Below are 20,489 nucleotides of genomic sequence, written 5' to 3'. Positions count from 1 at the left end.
TGTGCAACATTGGCGAACGCATGCGCCCAGCTTGAGGTTGTTTTTTTAAGCATAGAACTAAAACCAAAGACGTGCAGATACGGGTATAAATAAAATATGTAAATGCAGCCCAGCGATTTTGACATATTAGCAGACTAGCTGAGACGGATCCCGAGAGCATTGACCGCACACAAGCCACACATGTCACATAGCATGCGCTCTGCAGTTGAAGTACAGTAGGATCTGGGCATTGGCGTACAGCACGGGGATTTGCTTGCAAAACATGACAACTCTTTAATCAGTTCAATATTCACTTTTTTGTACAGAATGTTGGCAATTCATTTGTTGCTTTACACATAAGTTACTTAGTTTAGTTAACAGTATTATAATATCAAAAATATAAAAATGTTTTTTTTTGGCTCTCAAACATGCCAAACTCGTATAAGAATATCACTGTTAAACGCCTAACCAATAATTACTTAAGAGACTTATACCTATACCTCACAGATGAAACACATTTTAAAAGTGTTTGGCGGTTACTTTACCACGTGTAAAGCTATAAAAATTGGCATCCCAAAGAAAGTCATGGCAGCTCTTCGGCACGTTCTGAAAGGATAAGGTTAGTACGATGCCTATTCATGGTCTACGGCTTCATTTTCTTACTTTTGAAGCTCAACAATTTGTTGGCATAGCGACGCAGATTCTCTTGGTTGGGATTTCGTAGCACTCCAGTTGCCGCCTCCTTGATCATGCCATCAATGCCCTGCAGTAACCATTCCTTTTTCGGACAGGTAATGGTCAACCGGTAATCGCCATCCTGTGCCCGTGAAACGTTCCAATCGACGCCCTGCTCGTTCTCATGACTGTCGTTGCTCTCCGTCTCCTCCTTCTTTATATCATTTTTATAGGACGTTGTGCGTCGGCGCATTTTCGGTGGCTTTACATCCGGCTCATCTTCTTCGGTTGCGTCCGCCATGGACTTGCGCTTCTTACCATTTATTTGGCGTTCGTCTTGGTTACGATCTCGTTTTGGGCACGTACAGATTTTGACTTCCATAACCTGCTGTCCCACGATATCACCACTGCAAAATGATAAAAAATTAGAAAAAATATTCTTTGTCTCAAAAACCTGCTTTAATCTTACCGTGCGTTCTCCAGGCAAAATACTAAGGAGGTTTCTTTTCGGCCAATACACGAGTTCTGGCAGACGAACTTAAAGGCCAGGGTCTGTCGCACATGGCCAGCACTTCGGTTGCCTGATCGGCACATATTCAGTGGGATCACCACGGAATAACGCTCCGAGATGCCCTTCCCCTGAGCAGTACCGCAGTACACACTGTTGGGATTTTCGCTGCGCAGCAAACTCTCACGCATTTTTGCGTTTTGGCCGGTTACTGTATGTCAAAACAAATAAAAGTTAAAGGGTGCTTCCAGATTTTTGAATTTCATCCACTTACATGGCTCTACGCTTAGATGATTCTGGCACCGCAACACCGGACCACTAACATCCTTGCTGAAGCACAGAAATACGCGCAAATTGAGCGGCTGAATGGGCAGCTTTGCCTTAAACTGAACGTCCACGTTAAAAGTCTTGTTCATCCGGATGTAGAGCTTGTTCAAAGGTACCGAAAACATCCAGTGCGATTTGGGTGGCTCATCCAGAACCATGCTAAAGCCATAGCCTCCGATGTTGTGATTCTCCAACTTGGGCAGCGTGTTTACCAGGTTCGGAAGTTCCTGCAGCATCATCTCATGCAAGACAGATTGCTAAAATTACAAATAAGGTATTATTTTTTTATAGTAAATGAAACTGAAACCATTTAAAAGTCCAGACTTTGCGCCCATAGAGCTGATAGAACTTCATGCTGTAGCTTTTTCAAATAAATAATGAACTGTATATTTGTTTCTTTGCTACTCTTCACAAGTGCTTGCAAATTTCACCAGCGGATTGTGACACCGAGCAGGAGAGTTCCTTGCTAATCGGCTAGATAAGAGTGTTGCCTTCAGTTCTCTTACTAAAACTGAACCTCTTAGAGGTTTTGACGTCATGTTGCTCTTGTGAAATTGCAGGCGGTTGCTGAGTCATTCGGGGAATGTCGCTCGGCGCTTGCCGTTGCCGCTTTTTTATATGTCCAACGCAACGCATGCTCAGTTGGTTTTTGAACGGCTAATGAAGTACAAGCAACGCGATGTGTCCAGATATTGTCGACCAACATGACGGGTCCTTTGGATTTAGATGGCATCAGCAAGATAGTTGGAAAACAATTAGGCAGTCATTAATGCGTACTCTAGGGAAAGTGCAGCCACAGTCCATTTCCATTGTTCTAGAAAAATGAACCTGACCAGCGATTACGCTCATAGGCGTATGGTGAAATTCCTGACGATCACACTGATAGTCTTTATGACCGGGTTTGGACTTCTGGCCAATCGCTATCGTCATGGAAGACGCGAAAGGTTCCGTTTCTCAAAGGCATATCTGGCCTACGCCATGCTATGGACCATTACATTTAGCTTGGTTTACGGAAGGCAGATCTATAAGGAATACCTCCAAGGTCAAATTAACCTGAAGGATGCCATCACTCTGTACAGCTATATGAATATTACCGTGGCTGTTATTAACTTTGTGACGCAGATGATGCTGAGTAACCATGTGGCTAAGATGATGAGTCGAGTGCCCTTCTTTGATACCCTGAAGACACTCCGTCTGGACAGCAAGTCACTGTACAAGTCCGTATCCGTGGCCTTTGTCAAGACTCTTTTTTTTCCTCTGACTCTCGAGGTGGCTTTTATACTTCAGCAAAGGCGACAGCATCCCGAGATGAGTATGATCTGGACCTTTTACAGACTGTTTCCCTTGGTTATTTCGAATCTTTTAAACAATTGTTACTACGGCGCTATGGTGGTGGTGAAGGAGATGCTTAATGCAGTAAATGCCAGCTTGGAATCACAATTACATGAGGTAAATCTGCTGCAGAGAAAGGATCAGCTAAAGCTGTACAGTAAATACTATCGGATGCAGCGATTTTGCTTTTTGGCAGATAAACTGGATAAGCTGGCGCATAGCTATAGATTGATATATGTGCATTCCGGAAAATATCTTACTCCAATGGCCTTGTCCATGATCCTGTCTCTCGTCTGCCACCTGCTCGGTATCACAGTGGGTTTCTACAGTCTGTACTATGCCATAGCGGACACCTTTATCATGGGCAAGCCTTACGATGGCCTGGGATCACTGATCAACCTGGTGTTCCTGACCATTTCGGTGGCGGAGATCACGCTACTGTCGCACTTGTGCAACCATCTGCTGATCGCCACTCGGAAATCTGCGATTATTCTCCAGGAGATGAATCTCCGGCATGCAGACTGTCGCTACCGCCAAGCAGTCCATGACTTCACTATGCTAGTCACTGTGACCAAGTTCCAGATTAAGCCTTTGGGCTTGTATGAACTGGACATGCAGCTGATCAGCAATGTGTTCACTGCGGTATCTAGTTTTCTGTTGATCCTGGTCCAGGCTGATTTGACGCAACGTTTTAAGATGTACTAATTGTTACCCACCTGGCTGAACTGCATCAGATTATCCGACTGTGAGAAGGATATAAATAAAAAATTAGTAAGTCATCGCTTGTAAAAGAAGATTTACTCACGGTCAATCCCTGCAGGTAGGCCATGGGTTCAGTGTTCCTGGAAGGATGAGAACAATAGTGAGTAAGTCTAAAGACCACCTGTAACCTGGTACCCACGTTTCCGCTGCCGATACCGCCACCGCCACAGCCTGTTCAATATCAGCTGGGGCATCCTCAGCTGCAGAATCAGCCGATCCCAAAGAGGCTTCATTGGCCACTTGGATATCATCCTCGGAATCTGTGCTACAGTTTTAATTAAAATAAAAATTATTACCGGTTGCGCATTGGCCAGATGAACAAACGCAAACAAGTTGTCAGCGTGAATGATGCAAGTACAAGCGTGTTGCTTCATGCATAGTCCATATGTTCTTCTGCCTATTTACATTCTGGGTTTACCTAATTTTATGCCACGACATGGGCTGTGATATATACATTCCTTGTTTCTATATCCGATCAACTGATCGCACAGGGAATTACTGCTAAGTAATATTAATTTGCTAAAATTTATAAAAATGTATGGCCACTGAACAAATGGATTTAGCCATTCGCCGCGAAAGAAAAACAATCTCTCCTGCCGATATTCATCGTATCTGGCGCTTGATTTTAAATTTTCTCACCCCTGTTGGTAAATGTTGTTAATGTCGGTTGTGTTAATATAGTTATTATTATTGGCCAGGTTTCCAGATATGTTGGCTAACAGCACGTTGTTGTTTAATTGCGCTCCTGCTGATGCTTGAACCACATGGGTATAACAGTGGGGACACCCAGTGGCCACAAAGCGTCCTGCGTTGTTAGAGGATCTGACCGGAGGTATTGCAAACAAATCATTACTCGAATCCCACAGGTCCAAGTAGTCTTCTGAACCTCCCAAAACAAATGGGTGACTATTGGTACGCGAAACAATCGATGTGTTTCTGCAAAACAAAATTTTTTACCTGTAGATTGTGTAATTGCTGAGATAGTTACTCTTCTTACTGGTTAATATTCATGCTGAACGATGATGATCTGCGAAGAGGCATGACTGCAGCGGATTTAATAAACTTTATTTTATCAGTTAAATATTTTGCTCAACAGAAACTTTGCGTGGACCAGGACTGCCAACTATCCGGAAATTGGATATGAATATGGCCGGTAGAAAGACCGGCAGCGGTTACAAGTCTGTCGATAACATATCGATTACGTCTGATGCCCCATAGAAACAGTGCTGCCCATAGCGCGCGAGATTCAAGTATCATATTTGAAATTTTATTAATATTTTAAGACCTATTTAGTTGCTTTGAAAGTGGCATAATAAATTCAAATATTTTCAATGCACATCCTTTTAAATGATTATTCAATTTTCCATAGTGTCGGCTCCTAAAATGAAAAATATCTTTCGTTTTTTATAACGCGGAAAACTTATTTAAATTAAAAGAAACGATTTAAATAAATCTTATGTAGCTATGGCGTACACATATATTTACAGTTCTAAAAATGTACATAAAAGCGCTACTGGCACAAAAGTCTTCTACTAATATTTCTCAGACGTCACATCGCTGGGTGACTCATTTGAACGATTCTGGGCCTCCGTCACGGTTGTAAGATCCGAACTCGAGGATTCTCTTGAATGCCTGGGGATAAATGGAAACAACACAATAATGATAAGTATACAGTGTAGATGGGAGTGATTTAAAATGAATTTAAAAAATTACAAAAATTTAAATATATTCTGTTTATATACAATAAACCAAATTTAAGTGCTTTCAATTACCTGTAAAACACATAGTGCTGCAGCATGAAGAAAATGTCGAAGAGCACTGAAAACAGACCCAACCCAAATTTGGTGGGATCACCGAATATGGACACCCAGTCATCTGAAAATTAAACTCCAGCTTAGTATTAGATCTAAGAATGATCGACTAAATCTTACCGTAATTATGGGCATTCAGTATCATCTGGAGCATACTCAAAGTTCCGCCGGTAAAGTCCAACAGGATGTTGCCGATGCTCCAGCCGGAAGTGCTCTTCCGGCGATAATTCATCAGAGCCTGCGGTACGTACTTAATGATGGTGATGGTCAGCTTTACGTAGCTGCAGTAGTACAGAAAGTCCAGCCAATGGATGACGGATCCTCCGGCCAATCCTGCCGAAACGATCACAACCACAGCGAAGATTCCCAGGATTCCATAGGCTATGAACGAGACTCTTTGCTGGGCTCTCTGCATGAAATAAAACGAAAATAATGTATTAATAAAATCTTATCTCACGTCCCATCAAAAATATCCAATGTGATTCATTCTGATTGCTATTTTTGATTAACGCCAATTAGAGTTTTATTACTTGATGGCAGTTCAATTCGACAATAGTTGTCACTTTAATGATGAGCTTGTTTAAAGGTAGTAAATAGCAATTTTCGAAATATATTACCTGATAGAAAAAGCACTGCAGGATCGTTATGATGGTGGCAAACATGGCATGTAGGGAGAACACCACATCGTTGAGCATTACAGGATTCACGCCCAGAGGATATCGCAGCTCGTACTCATTCTGCAGATCCTCGATGAAGTAGAGACCGCAGTTGAACATGCTGTACAGGGTGAAGCCAACGATGTTCAGGGCCAGGAAGTCAAAGTTCAGACCCTCCACGGACTTCCGGCGATAATTAATCCAAATCTGCGGGTAGAAAGACACTGACCAGGCCACAAAGTACACCCATCCAAAGACAATGGAAGTGTAAATCAAGGCTCTGGATTTTGCCACAGTCACCCGAACGAAAACATCTTTAACGCTGGAAATTAAGATATATTTTTATGAATTATTTTTATAAATATTCAAATAACATCATGGAATTCTAAGAAACTACTCACATTTCCTTGTTTGCATCATCGCTATCGGCGACCACTTTGACATAGCCGGCGTTCAGGCCTGTTATCACCACTGATTGGTTCTGCGTACTCCCAGCTGGATACAGGAATGACGCGGGATCCAGGCTCAAATGATCTTCGGAGTCTGTTCCCAACGTTACTTGGACGTCGTTTGTTAATAATTCCCTATAATCACATGTTCAATAACTTAATATCACTGACGGTTTCCTGGCAATTGCAACTCACTTGGCGAATATCACAAAAGTTTCATTTGTATTCAGGAGAACGGTGATGTCATGGGAATCGACGGTGAGTAGACTGGTTTGGGCATTTCCCAGGGCAACTGTGGATAGGAAAAACCCCCCTTATTGTCTAACACCGTTTCTGGATATGTAGAGGATGGAATCTCACCTGTAGCCAAGAGCCAGAAAGCTATGAGGAATGTGCTCACATGACGATCCATTCTGGTTTCGTTTGGCTTCTTATTCAGGCGTGAATTTCCAGACCAGCTGGCACCTTCTTCAATAGAAGCCCTATATGGTATTGATTAAAAATCTGAATTACTTCAATTGACGACAATCAGGGGCATCAATTGCAAGGAGTCTGAAGTGCAACAACATCTAGTTAATATTGCATATTTGCATTTAGTGGCCCAGTTATTGACTCCTGTTAAGTTATTTCTATATACACATTTCAAGAACTTTCAGCACGTTCATGTACCTATATCGATCTCAATCTACGCATGTTCACCCCTCTAGAATTTGTTGTTGTGTTGAGATAAAATTGCTGCGTGAGTCGGCAACCTTCAACAAATGTCGCTCAATGTTACAACTTTGCAATTAGAGCAAACTTTTGCACGACACACGATTCCACACGAGAACCCACTTTATATACGGGCCACAACAGCAGGAAACACTATACACGGCTTTGTCGGCCAGGTAGTAAAAACGAAAGATTCCAGACTATTTATATTGCGAGAGGTTTATAATGGGGAGTACCGTGACAGGGCTGATTGTGAAGAAGTGTAAATACCGCGTGAGAACCCGGGCTTATCTCAATCAATGGAGCTGATAGTGTCAATCGGTTTTATTCGAATTATTGCGGCAGTATGCCACAAGCTTACAGATAATCAATAGATTGGGCAATGCACTGCGATCGGACCTGATAACCTGGGGATATTGTAATAGCAAGTCACGATCCCGCCGGTGGACTTGGTGCCTCATAAATCAGTCATTGCACAGGAACTTTTGATGTCTTTTTCGGTCTAATAAGTATTTTCTATTTCAAAGTAATATTCAAAGTAATATACTAAACGTTCATAGGAAAAGGATAAATATAGATATATAGATATAGGTATAAATAAGGATACTACATATATATATATTACTTAAAATTTAATTTGAAATAAAGGAATACTACTTTAACTGCTTTAAAATGTTTATAACTTTCATTACGCAGTGTTTAGAAATCACATAAGATTTTATTATAACACCGATAACAAATATTGTTAAGAAATCGTACTACATATAAATTAATAGTTAGACACTCTCTTTTTAATTATTTACAAAAAGCATATTTTATTTATTAACAAAAAGCATCTGTTCAAACCATTTATTTAAGAAACAGACATTCATTCATAATTCCACGCACGAGATACAAATGTTTTGCGTCTGTTTTAGCCGGATTAGAACTTTCACTGGCGTCTGGGAAAGCAGTGCAGAGATTTCTTGAACTAACACCGAAACACCTTTTTTCCACCCGATTTTGTTAAAATAAAGATAAAAAAGCTTAGAACAAGCTGTTTGCTAAGTGATATACATCAGATCACATCACTCACGTTAAAATTAAAGTTAAACAATGTGCTTAACTGACGATTAAACGAGGCAATAACGACAAGTGAGTTTGGTACCGATGGCGACTCTCCAGCAACTGAGTGCCCGATCCACTGGAGCCGTTTAAATATTGGAGCGGTGGGGTCGACGCCGACGTCGGCAGCGACGAACCAACAGCAACAACAAATGGATCGAGAGCGGATCGCCGATGATATTGTTTTATTATATTTTACTTTTTGCATTTGGAGAACCCATCAGTTGAAAAGGTAGGCACTTATCTTGGGATCAAACCAAATATTTTGACAGCACGTTTCAGGTTTCCAAAATAAACGACTTTGTTTTGAGCTATAATTTGGGCAAAACCATGTAAAAGTTTGGATTTGTGGTATATAGATATAAATTCTAACATCATCTAACTGTTCAGCTTTAGGATTATTCGTTTTTCAAAAAATATATATTTTTGTAGCATTTAATTGATAAGCAATTTGGGGATTTCTGCCATTAATTTTAAGCAACAGCTTTTGTTTTTCCCAGAAGTGAAGATAATGCGACATTTTGATTACAGTTTATAATTCAAATTTTAAAATGCAGCACATTAATCTGTTTTCCTATACTTTTTAAATCGTACTTGTTTCAAATTTTCGGAAACCAAGCGCATATAAGTACTTAAACAAAAACTTAAAACTTCTTATCAATAGAAAAAGCAGTTTGAGGGACCTGCAGAAAGAGGAGCCGTAAAGTTTTATTAGCATTCTTATCGAATACGACGACTCTGAATTATCAATGTTGAGAGAAAAAGTATACGAACGTTCCATCGGCGACTAAAAATAATAATAAAGAAAGAAAAACACACACTAGATTCTATTGGATGATTCGGTTTTTTGCTGATGCAGAATCAACCACGATCCACTTGCGCCCAATGCATAATTTTGCAAGCCAATCGAAAACTTGGCATGTAACTCAGAAATATATGCCAAGCCAAGCCAAGTCAAGCAAAACTTGGCCACCAACTGGCTGGGCATGGTTTACACTTCGAGGGCTGGAATTCAAAAACATCCGGGGAGAATTGGACTACAATTGAACAACCTTTAGGGGTTTACGTTGCACGTCGATAGAGATTGCACTGGACCAGAAAGATAATCAGTAAACCAGTTTAATTTGCACATTTTACAAAGAAACAGCAAGCTCAAATCACATTAAAGGGTGGTATAAATCGAACGTAACAAATTTCTACGTTAATTCAAGGCACTCCAACTTGGCTCCCTCCTCGTTTAGTCTTGTCTAAGGCACTGATTTCGCGATGAGTCGATGGTTAAATAAGTTAAAGGTCGGATTGCAGGACACTATAAAAACTATATAGCTGTTGGCGAGTATCTGTTCAGTTTCAGTCGTCACCTGGTCACTGGTTCTGGTTCTGGCCGGCGCGTCGGTTCTTCTCGAGTATCAAAGCACGACTGAAATGTGTAAGAGAGAGTAGTACCTTTTTAGAGCGATGAATACATTCAAGCGGTCGCTCACTCACCGATAGCGCTCGTAGAAACCGACTATGGTGCCCAGTTCCTGTTTGAATAGCCGCACCAACATACTGTCGAAGCCCTCCAGCTCCGGTAGGCTGAACATGTTGAACTGCAGGAGGTGATCCTTGGACGAGTCTGCCTCAGAGTAGACTGCCAGCCATTTAGGGATTTCCTCGAGCAGGTAGGGATTCGCCGGAACCAGAGCGTTGTGAGTGTGGGTGGGTGGAGCATAGAGCGATGCCTCCGGTCGAATCGCTTTCGGCGGCTCCGCTGAAGTTGTATACACGTAGTATGATGTTAAGCACGGATGCTGACGCTGGCATTGCCCCGTGTATTGGTTTTCGTAGTAGGTTCCGTGCATTTTGGACACCACCCGCCTCCAGCCCACCGGCAGGCCCTCCCGTTCTAGGGGGTGATTCCAATGAGTTGTATGAGCGTTGTGATCGATGTAGTACTTCCTTCCGTGCAACGTATACTGTGTGGCCCAACCGGGCGGAAGAGGTAGTTCCTCGGGCTCCGTTAACGACTGCTGTGATGGTACCTTTTGCAGTGATCCATTGACACTGCCACCAGCTCCGCCAACTGCACTGGGTGGAGTTCGGGGTGGTGCGTACAGAGATTGCACTGAGGTAGAAGTGCCACGAACACTGCCAGAGCTACCACCACGTCCACTGCCACTCAGAGATCCTCCACCGCTACCAGATGGCACCGTCAAGTGACCCTGATGGTGATGCTGTGGAACCACGGCCAGCGTGGCCGACGATGCCGTCGTGTTGCTGTAAATGGGCGACTCCGATCGCTGCGACTGAGTGGCACGCATCGAGGAGACACGGTACGGATTTTCATAAATCGGATAGGAGTCACTGGAGTAGCTGCCGCCAAGGTGAGCTGCCAGTTGCTGGTGCTGCAGCTGCTGCTGTTGTTGTTGCATAGGGGACCTGTTGAAAAAAGAAAAACAGTTGAAAAAACACTCAATTTAATGTATTGTTAGCAATACCTGCTTAAATTCCTCTTACAGACCTTCAAGGAAAAATATATATGTATTCTTATTATATTCTTATTGTATATATTCTTATTAGATTGTTTAAATATATAGAAAGATTTCAATCAATTTAAACCATAATCTTCAATGACTACACTTTTTTAAGTGACTGGAAATTTAAATGTACTGTGTCAATGTGTTCTCTAATGATAAGAATTTTAATTACAAAATCTTATTTTAATTAGGTACTAAAGTTAGTGAACTTAGACTCCTATTGTGAGTGGAAGAATTCAAAAATAGTCGAATACTAATTAGTTAATAAGCTAAACCAATTAACAATTGAAAACTGATAGAGTAGAATTTAATGATGGCTTGAAATCTACGTTACCTGGAGGGCTGGTACCCGGAAGGCTGTCGCTCCCTGATGGACATGGCAGACTGGTCGAATCGCAGCGTCGAGCCGAAGGGCGTGGAGGAGTGGCTGGAGGCATGGCTAGAAGCGTGATGCATTTGGGGAAGCTGCTGTTGTTGAGGTGGTGGGACGGCGTAGTGGGCGGGCGAATGTGGCCGTTGGGGCAGTTGCAGCATATTGGCATAGGAAGCACTGAGCAGTCCTTGATCCGCATCGTAGCTTGATCCGGCCATATGGGGATGATGCTGCCTCTGGGTAGTGGAGTAGCTACGCTGGAATCCACCAGCTCCTGGAGCAGGCGATGAACTAGTATGCAGCAGAGGCGACGACTGCTGGCGGCGCATTCGCTCGATTTGTTCAATGTTTACGTAGTTGCTACTGCTCTGGCTCAGTTGATTGCTGCTAGCACGAAATTGGTGCGGCGGCAGTGGCGGATGGGTAAGCACATGAGGATGGGTGGGATGGGGCAGGGAGTGGGGATGCGTATGCGGTTGCAGAGGCAATTGACTCTGGGCCCGCCTGGCATGGTAGTAATCTGGCTGGGAGTCCGTACAGGAGTAGGTATTCCGACTGGTGCTCGAACTTCGCGGATGGAACTCACAGCTGGGCGAAGTGCTGGCACAACGCTGCAACGACTTCTTCTTGGCACGCTGGTCAGTGGTCCACACATTAATCACCGGAATTTCCGGTGGAGTGTCCTTCTTCATGTACTTCCCCACCACGCCCTCCTTATGCGACTGCGACTGGGACTTCTTGCTCCGGCGCGAGAGCATCGTCGGTTTTCGGTTGCACAGCAGAATCGTTAGATAGTTCATGCAGACTCTGTTTGCCTCGGATTTCGGTTCGCTGTCTTTGTTTAGTCCATTTTCGAGCTAATTAAATGCTATGTGCCCAACTTTTTTTGTTTTTCAGCTGGTGGGCAGTGTGGCCAACCATCGTGATTTGTCCTCTACGCACACATTAGGGACATTCTTGTGAGACAATATATTATGTGCATTTATAGAATTTTAAATTATTAAGAAAGGAATTATCTGATATATAGACTCTAGATATGTTGTAATATTTTTAAAATTCATATATTCCCATACTATCATTTAAGCTCAAAATTAATCGTTATTGCCGGTCTTGGCTATCGATAGTGATATCGATGTCTGACAGCTCGACACTCCAAGCTGTTTATTTGGTCTCCAAAAAGATAAATCATAGATTTTAAGAAAAATTATTGATGGAAGATGGAGGTTAAGGAGTTGGTAGTGATTGTTAAATGGAGCGGCAAAGAGTACAAGGTGGACCTCACTGACCAGGACACAGTGGAGGTGCTGCGTCACGAAATCTTCCGCAAGACACAAGTTCGTCCGGAACGGCAAAAGCTGCTCAACTTAAAATACAAAGGCAAGTGAATCTTACATATGTATATTCGAGGATTCCCTATAACCTAACATCCAATGACTTGCAGGAAAGACAGCCGCCGACAATGTAAAGATCAGCACTTTAGAACTAAAGCCCAATTTTAAACTTATGATGGTTGGCTCCACAGAGGCAGACATTGAGGATGCCTGCAGCTTGCCTGATGACATTGGCGAGGTGGTTGACGATTTTGATGACGCAGAGGAACGCGAAGAATCTGTTGAACACTCTGCAGTTTACTTGGCAAAGGTTCAACGTCGTGTGCGGGACTATAAAATAAAAGAGCTTTCGCCGCCGCGAGAAGGTAAGAAGCTACTTGTCCTGGACATAGACTACACTTTGTTTGATCACCGATCGCCTGCTGAAACGGGCACCGAGCTAATGCGTCCGTATCTGCACGAGTTCCTGACCTCCGCCTACGAGGACTATGACATCGTCATTTGGTCTGCCACTAGCATGCGCTGGATCGAGGAAAAAATGCGCTTGCTAGGTGTAGCCAGCAACGAGAACTACAAGGTGATGTTTTACCTAGATTCAACTGCAATGATCTCCGTTCATGTGCCAGAACGAGGAGTGGTGGATGTAAAGCCGCTCGGCGTGATTTGGGCTCTATACAAACAGTACAGCTCCAGCAACACCATCATGTTTGATGATATCCGCCGCAACTTTCTGATGAATCCCAAGTCTGGTCTCAAAATCCGTCCGTTCCGCCAGGCCCATCTCAACCGAAGTACGGACACTGAGCTACTAAAGTTGTCCGACTACTTGCGCAAGATTGCCCACCACTGCCCTGATTTCAACTCTTTGAACCATCGCAAATGGGAGCATTACCATCCCAAGAAGAACTCCTGAACTCTCCCTCGATTTCACTTGTTTGTAAGATCCATGTAGGTTTATGTTTATTAAATTAAATTAAGATGCATTTTGTACGCATTGCGTCCCAGCCGAAAATTACAGTGTATATCCGCCCTGGTCCGCCCAATGGACTCGTCTCGCCTCCAGGTATTCCTCGTGCAGACGTCGACGCTCGTCTTCAAGTTTAGCGAGTCGGCGATATCGCTGCAGCACCATGCCGCAGCCAAAGAGCAAGGCCACCTGACAGATCAGCCAGAAGATAAACAGTGCAATCAGCAGGCTCTGGTTGATGCACACATTATCCAGATGTAGCTGGTCGTCGATACCGGCTATCAGCAGCACTCCTCGCTCGCCGTACATGTAGCTATTGGCGTTACTCTTATCCGGCCCATGCACCCGTATGTTGTAGTTCAGAGGCAGTTCCTCTTGCGCAATAGAATAGTTTCCTTTGCCTTGTTCTGGGGCTACATCCACAACGGTGGATATGTACACGGGGTTCTGCACTCGCAGATCTTCTGGTCTTCGCTCTGGTGGCACCGCCTGCCTCCTTCTTCTCTGCCAGGAAGCGCTTACACAGTTGCTGGGGGAGCAGCGCTCTACACAGAAGCGAATCTTCACATCGAAGCTTACGTTGGCGGTTCCGGAGAACTTGAAGGCATGAAAGCGAGCACGCAACATGCTTTTGGTATTCGAGTGAACCCTTTCCAAAGCGGGAAACACGGTGGCATCGGTTGGACATCCTCGCTCGTCGATCAGCAGCACATAGTTCTCATTGTCTGCAGTCTTGGCCACCAGTGAGGTTGCACGAAAGTCCGGTAATGGTGCCAACTGCAACTCCATGTGCTTCGCTATCTGGCTCGGGCTGTACTCTGCCACAATCTGGAGTTCCAGGTTCTGGCCAATCTGTACGTCGTTGGTCTCGTGCTGGTGTGACAAATCTACAATCTGGAGCGAGATGCTGGGTTGCGGATGGGGACCAGTGCTGCTGTTGTAATGCACAACGCCCTCGTGAGGAAACATGCTGCGGGGATTGCTTGAAATTACCTTTAAGGGATTGGAATGAGATATAACTCACTGTTCGGCATACTCCAATGAGGACTCCAGGGCAATGGCGCTAGGCACAAGCTCCGAGGCATCCGCGCTGCTATCTCGCACTGCAACGCCCAACGAGGTGGTGGCGTTGCTTTGAATGCATCCCACCTTAATGAGCCTATCGCCCTGGGTCTGCACGTTCGGGTTATTCTGGATGACCACCAGGGCAGAGATAAAGGTTCTGGAGAAAGGAAGAAGTTTAATTGCATTTTCAAAAACGGCATATTAATATTTTCCGAAAATAAGTCTCACCTTTGGTACGCCTGCGTCATTTCATAGGCGCGGAGGATGCCACAGCGATTCTCCTTGACCTCGCTGCCGATCTGAAGTGTTAATAGGACACTTCCGTTTCCAGATCCTCGAGCCAGACAGTCTTTGGAGTGCATGCTAGCATAGATTTTACCGGCGAACCAGTCCTTTGGATTGTACTTGATGGACATCTCATCGCGAGTACAAAACACTCTGACTGTAAGTTATAAAACCAGTTCAAGTTTTTGAAACCATAACAAACTAGGAGATCTTACCATCCAGGCACTTGACCCTCCTCATATACACCGAGTTGTCACGGAGCTTTAAGCTTCGAGGACCCAGTGACACAATATCCTCGGAGTGGAGGAGACACTCGGATAGGGTAACCTGGTTGACATAGTAGAAGGAGACACCCTGGCAGTAGAACTTAGCCTCGTGCGAGCACAGCGCCTGACACTGGAAATTTGGAGGTAGAAGTCATCAATCACTCAACCGACCCCCATCGATTTCGATTACAATCATAATGCGCGACAGGCGAAGCGCGGCGGACACACCTCTTTCTGGGAGAGGCCCAAATACCTGGCCTCCGCGTAGATGAAGCTGCTGTTGGCATACAGCTCATAGGAACAGTTGTCACTTTCGACAGCCCGCTCGTGGCACTGGTTCTCCATGTACTCCTCATCGTACGGAGCAGCCCGAAAAGCGTCCGGTTGGATGGTCTTGTCCCTATCGCTCAGCATGCACCTGCCCAGGCGGGGGGAGGGACTCTGGCCAGGACCTACCTCGCCACGGAACCTATGGGTGAATGGAAAGGAAAAGTTGGTCAAACGGTTTTAGGTCATATATTACACGGTAGGAGATTTATTACCGCACTCACTGGAAGTGATGGGAACTATGCAGGCATTTAACTTTCTAAGAGAGGTAAATTTAAAATTTAAGGATTATTTTTAAAAAATACCATCTTTCATAAATGAGTTAGAAAATTGCGTCAAGAAACAGCAGTCATTTCAGACCTCAAGTCTGTTACTTGGAAAATTCCTTTTATCGCTATGACTTGCTTAACTATGTTCTGACTCATATTTTATTCTAATTTTGAATATTAAAAAAGGTGAGCACTTTTTTACTTTCATTTAAAAAGAAAAAGGTTAAAAAAAACCTAACCTATCCCATCACCTCCCGCGAGTGATGTCATAATCCGGAGAAAAGCCTCGGCCGTGCATTAAAAATGCACAACAAAAGCAATTAATTTGTCCGGTAACAAACAACATCGACAACAACAACAATAACAAACAAGCAACCACCAAACAGTCAATTACCGCTCACGATTGTTCCTATACGAGGGGGCAAAGGAGGCGGAGAGGCATTTGAACTGCGTTTCAAAGAAGCAACGTTCGGCGCACTCACGCCGCGTGACCAGCGTCGAAATGGTCTTCTTGCTCTGGAAGACCAGCGTGCTGCCGGGGATTTTGGTCAGCGCCCATAGACGCCCACGGCACGCATCGGGAACTGCAAGGTCGGAATAGATTAAAGGCGTATCAAGGTCGGGTTAGCCCCCATCCGGCGATTACTCACCTCGTAGGCAGGTCTTTTCGTAGAACACGGCCTCGCCGTCGGCCACCAAAGGCAGTTCACCCGAAATGGCCAGATAGCGTGAGGTTCTCTCAAAGTACGAGTAACCATGACACTCATCCGTGTCCAACAAATGCACATAGGCGATGCAGTCGGGATCTTCGTTACAGATCCTCCAACAAACCTGGCTAACGGGTAAATCGTGTTCCCGATCGCGATCCTTAAAGTTGCTAGCCATTTCTGGGCCGTAGATCAAGTTGCCCTCATTCAAATACTCCAATGGCGGACGGAAGCCGACGATCTTCTGCAATTGCAACTGGTGCAGCGGACACTTGAGCAGCAGGGCAACTGGGGGAGGCAGATTGGAATAGAATGCCATGAATGTATGTTGTCAGATATGGGATGCGCATGACTGGGAACCAAAACAGTCATAATAGGGATCGCATATTGATTTCCATTCCGGAGGGGTTTGTCTAGTAACTAAGCTTGTGATCATCAATTAATATGATATTTTTATGCATAAGTAAGCAATGAGAAAATCAATCAAGCATCTGCTAAATCTCAACTAAAGCTAAAGGGTTGGGAAATGCCTGAGATTACTATGAGGGAATTACTTACGGCTAATCTTTAACTTTTTTATTATAATTTTAAATAGAGAAAACATTTTTTCTCTATACAAATATATATAAAAATATTTTTCTTTTTTCATGCTTTGTTTCTTTTCATTAAATTCAAAATAAATTTTATATATTTAGATAGGCAATTAAAAATCTAGTAAATTCTTCTCAAACTTGAATTTCGTCACTTTTGCCATGGACTTCCTTGTGCAGGTAATTTTCACATTAAAAACCTAATGAAAACTCGTTCTCACGGTGTTTGGAAATAAATCTATATAATAACAGCTGACATGCACTGCCAGCAAAACAAACACTCTCAGCGACTTGTAAATTGATCTAAGCAGTTTTGGTTTTGCTTTTGCCATTTTACTATTGAATGCAAATTGCAAGTGCATCTTCAGTACTCTCGTAAAAACGCTCTCCAAATTGGCATCATCGGGTAAGCGGCTAAAAATACTGAATGAAGTGCGGAATGGCGTTTTGCGGGGATTTTAGTCAATAGGCAAGGTCAGTTGAAGAGAACTCACCGCAAGCAGTCTGCTGGAGAATTAGTAAAATCGCTGAAATCGCTAATTTGCATAGCCAGGGGGCGGTTATAAGTGATTGGAGGTGCATTGTTTTCTTTTTCTTTTATATATGTTAGATGCGTTTTTGCGGTTGCAATTGCGAATTGTTTGGCATGCTCGTGCAATAAATTGTAATTGATTTTGGGCCAGAAAACACGGGTCAACCTCGTAGACGCATTACACGAACACGAAACAGGGCTATTTATTCATTGGCTTTTTGCCTGTGCTGTTTGCTGGTTATGTTTGGCACAGTTTAACACTTTCGGCACGTGCACGGATTGTTTGCCACTCAATCGCCTGCAGATTGAACTATTTGCATAAATGCAAATTATCCCAGGACCAACAATATCCGGGTTTTCGTACGACCACTTCACTTCAATTCCGTATTCTGGCCACTTGACATCAAATATAAATTAGAACGATTTGCTGTATGTGGGTCATATAGCCGCCAGCAGCAGCAGCATCGTTTTTGCTAATTACTCCAAACACGTTTATGCATTATTTATATATTAGTTTTGAAAATATCGTGCGGCTTTGGCTTTGACTTTTGACCAACACTTCCATTAGCCGAATGCACTTTGTTTTTTATTTAGCTTTTTACTTTTATTTTACGTTAATTTTCTGGGGCGATCGCACGTCCGACTCGCGCGGCTCTCCACTTGCAAATAGCCGACTCTGATCTGGGCTCCCAGTCGAGAGATCTGAGATCCATCCCCCAGAGCCAGGGGCTTCAGAGCGCCAGGTACTCGTAGACTCACTCCGAAACGCTGCGTATGTAAATGATATGAATGCTTCTGACGCAGCAGCAGCAGTACACTGAGAGAAAGGCACCTAGTTTGAACAGTTTGTAACAGAAAATTAAAAAATATATATTCAAAAATATAATGTAGATAGAGACAGATAACCCATTATGAATAACTTTCATGTGTGATAATTTTGTTCGTTGTTGTCACAATTTATATGATTCCCAAGAAGAAAATTTGATATTTCTTTGATTAATTGGTAGATTAATTATGTTGTTACATGAGCTATTCAAATTATATCTAAAATATATAGAATCTTCTTGCAGTGCATTGGGAAAATATTCGATCGAGCGTCGACGTCGCGGCTAACCGAGCGTATGAGAAATTTCATGTCAGCGTTGTCGTCGTCGTCGAGATTGCTGATTAGATCGCTGGAGTGTGTCGCGGGCGGAGCAGCCACCGAATTGCTCGCTGGCTCGATTTCAATGTGCAATAAACAAAACTATTTAACGCTTGCAAAGGGTTCTCTGTTGTTGTTGTTGTTACTGTAGTGGGAGGAGTTTGGGAGCATTTTTGGGAGGCAGGGCGAGGTCCCATCACCGTGGGCACGGTTCAATTCAGTTCAGGTGGGATCCATCGAACACCGCATCTAGCCATGCATGGCTCTGTCTTTCCGACAGTTTGTATGTTTGTTGTTTGCACAGTTGGGCCCAGCATCGCTTGTTGTTGGATTCAATGGCACTTTTAACAGTTCAGTGGTTTTGGCGTTGACAATGTTTGCTGTTTCCCCTTTTGTAACTGCTGTTGCTTCCGAATGACAAATGGCCCCGCCGTTGGCCCCTTTTCTTGGATTGAAACGGGTGAATCTTACCTGTGGCCAGAGTAAGCTCTTTGGCCAATTGTTTATCGCTAATTAGTGGCAGGTAGCCTTTAATTAGTGTGTCATCAAAGAGGGAACCAAAGTTACGTCGTCTTTCTCTATCTCTATCTATTGGCAGTGTGCGATTTGTAATGGCGAACAGTGCGTGACCTTTGCGGTTGCCACTTGGAATCCATTGGCAAGTTGGCCAAGGCCGATGGGGCTCTATCTCTATTGCCTCAGCGACCGAAATGTCTTGGTTGAGCGGCGATATGGTTGACATTAGGGCACATGCGATTACCTAATTTAATGAACGCCATCTGAGGAGGTTTCTTGGAGAGCATGCGGTTTCGTCATACAGAATGGTGCAGAGTTGAGAATGTGATAAGCTGCTTTAGACCCAAATAATATTCTTAGTGAGGTATAATTTAGCTTAGATTAGGTTCTAGGTTAAGTAATATTTTATAACCTTTATCTTTTATGAGATTTTCCTTTTACCAAGTTTATTAGTTCAAGAAATTTTGGATATGTTTCATTGATATTTCCTGACAATCTTCACGGCACCTTAACTATTATGTTGTAAGCCACAAAAATGTCATGAAAATCCCATCGTAATTCAATAAAAAATACACTTACCATGTCAAGCATTACAAATAAAAACTATAGCAATTTCGTTGAATTTATTAACAACTGCAGCATGAATACCAACCCGCCTTTCCACTTTCGTTTTCGCTCTGGACACACTGCGTATACGTAATAATTCATAGGCATTGCACACGACATGCAATAACTGCGCAATAATTGCCCGTTGCAAGCAGCTGCAGGACACGCCCCTGCAGCATTCCCTCCAATGGACTACTGGCCACCCAAAAACAGCAAAAAAAGAGGTTAAATAATGTGAGACATTCAGTGGCGTGACACGGAATGTTGCAGCAACATTCACAGGACGAATGGGGCAGTGTTTAAATTTTTAACGCTACCACCGAACACAAAAGCCTATGAGTTTACTATTTTCCAGCCCAACAGACCCACAAAACTTTTACGTATTCACCTTGAACTATAAAGTACTGAGTGAGTATGTGCGTGGTGTCAACAGCAAGGGCCAAACTGACGCCTGAATGACGCATAAAAATAAAATTTACCAACTGCATGCAACAAAATAGTGGCACCTAGGCACATAGCACATATCAAAGCTCTAATTAAAAATGCCGAAAAGTCATGCGTGTTTTCCCCGCGTGGGTGGGGGAAAGACCGGAACAATGAAGCATCCAACATAACCGCCATCAAAACTGTCTGGCTGACATGAAAGCTTTTCTGGCCTGGTTCAGACCATTCCATCTC

General features: G+C 43.5%; 6 protein-coding genes across 8 annotated transcripts; 2 read left to right on the top strand and 4 right to left on the bottom strand.

The window, feature by feature from the left end:
• Positions 1-248: 248 nt before the first annotated feature.
• Positions 249-4,709, bottom strand: LOC108115718 (cellular tumor antigen p53). 2 transcript variants are annotated; one of them, XM_017227291.2, is made up of 9 exons: positions 4,581-4,709; positions 4,223-4,519; positions 3,723-3,848; positions 3,627-3,663; positions 3,538-3,564; positions 1,437-1,746; positions 1,124-1,373; positions 643-1,061; positions 249-585 (listed from the first exon to the last, which is right to left on the bottom strand). In XM_017227291.2, exons 1-9 carry the CDS (start codon positions 4,622-4,624, stop codon positions 563-565), a joined length of 1,533 nt encoding a protein of 510 aa, XP_017082780.1. In that variant the 5' UTR covers positions 4,625-4,709; the 3' UTR covers positions 249-562. The 2 variants fall into 2 exon arrangements, with proteins under 2 accessions (XP_017082780.1, XP_017082781.1); XM_017227292.2 differs by lacking the exons at positions 4,223-4,519; positions 4,581-4,709 and adding an exon at positions 4,002-4,141.
• On the top strand, positions 1,753-3,527 carry LOC108115719 (putative gustatory receptor 94a). The gene has a single exon (XM_017227293.2). It carries the CDS (start codon positions 2,312-2,314, stop codon positions 3,524-3,526), a length of 1,215 nt encoding a protein of 404 aa, XP_017082782.2. The 5' UTR covers positions 1,753-2,311; the 3' UTR covers position 3,527.
• A 316-nt stretch (positions 4,710-5,025) lies between the features above and the next one.
• On the bottom strand, positions 5,026-6,970 carry LOC108115682 (cystinosin homolog). Its single transcript, XM_017227251.2, has 7 exons — positions 6,860-6,970; positions 6,695-6,791; positions 6,452-6,634; positions 6,012-6,372; positions 5,515-5,803; positions 5,356-5,458; positions 5,026-5,215 (listed from the first exon to the last, which is right to left on the bottom strand). The coding sequence occupies exons 1-7, from the start codon at positions 6,909-6,911 to the stop codon at positions 5,116-5,118; spliced, it is 1,185 nt and encodes a 394-aa protein (XP_017082740.2). The 5' UTR covers positions 6,912-6,970; the 3' UTR covers positions 5,026-5,115.
• Positions 6,971-9,413: 2,443 nt separating this feature from the next.
• On the bottom strand, positions 9,414-12,114 carry LOC108115681 (scaffold protein salvador). Its single transcript, XM_017227249.2, has 3 exons — positions 11,168-12,114; positions 9,803-10,735; positions 9,414-9,734 (listed from the first exon to the last, which is right to left on the bottom strand). The coding sequence occupies exons 1-3, from the start codon at positions 12,004-12,006 to the stop codon at positions 9,680-9,682; spliced, it is 1,827 nt and encodes a 608-aa protein (XP_017082738.1). The 5' UTR covers positions 12,007-12,114; the 3' UTR covers positions 9,414-9,679.
• Positions 12,115-12,348: 234 nt separating this feature from the next.
• On the top strand, positions 12,349-13,520 carry LOC108115680 (ubiquitin-like domain-containing CTD phosphatase 1). The gene is made up of 2 exons (XM_017227248.1): positions 12,349-12,583; positions 12,648-13,520. Exons 1-2 carry the CDS (start codon positions 12,424-12,426, stop codon positions 13,448-13,450), a joined length of 963 nt encoding a protein of 320 aa, XP_017082737.1. The 5' UTR covers positions 12,349-12,423; the 3' UTR covers positions 13,451-13,520.
• LOC108115679 lies at positions 13,463-18,263 on the bottom strand. 2 transcript variants are annotated; one of them, XM_017227246.2, is made up of 8 exons: positions 17,508-18,263; positions 16,367-16,711; positions 16,111-16,300; positions 15,349-15,589; positions 15,070-15,250; positions 14,798-15,011; positions 14,529-14,726; positions 13,463-14,474 (listed from the first exon to the last, which is right to left on the bottom strand). In XM_017227246.2, exons 1-8 carry the CDS (start codon positions 17,593-17,595, stop codon positions 13,550-13,552), a joined length of 2,382 nt encoding a protein of 793 aa, XP_017082735.1. In that variant the 5' UTR covers positions 17,596-18,263; the 3' UTR covers positions 13,463-13,549. The 2 variants fall into 2 exon arrangements, with proteins under 2 accessions (XP_017082735.1, XP_017082736.1); XM_017227247.2 differs by lacking the exons at positions 16,367-16,711; positions 17,508-18,263 and having other exon boundaries at positions 16,118-16,132.
• Between the last annotated feature and the right edge of the window lie 2,226 nt (positions 18,264-20,489).

This window comes from Drosophila eugracilis, unplaced genomic scaffold (genome assembly GCF_018153835.1).
Source record: "Drosophila eugracilis isolate 14026-0451.02 unplaced genomic scaffold, ASM1815383v1 contig_75, whole genome shotgun sequence".
Classification (NCBI taxonomy): domain Eukaryota; kingdom Metazoa; phylum Arthropoda; class Insecta; order Diptera; family Drosophilidae; genus Drosophila; species Drosophila eugracilis.
Note: the sequence above shows the minus strand (reverse complement) of the source record. Positions and strands in the feature narration are given on the sequence as shown.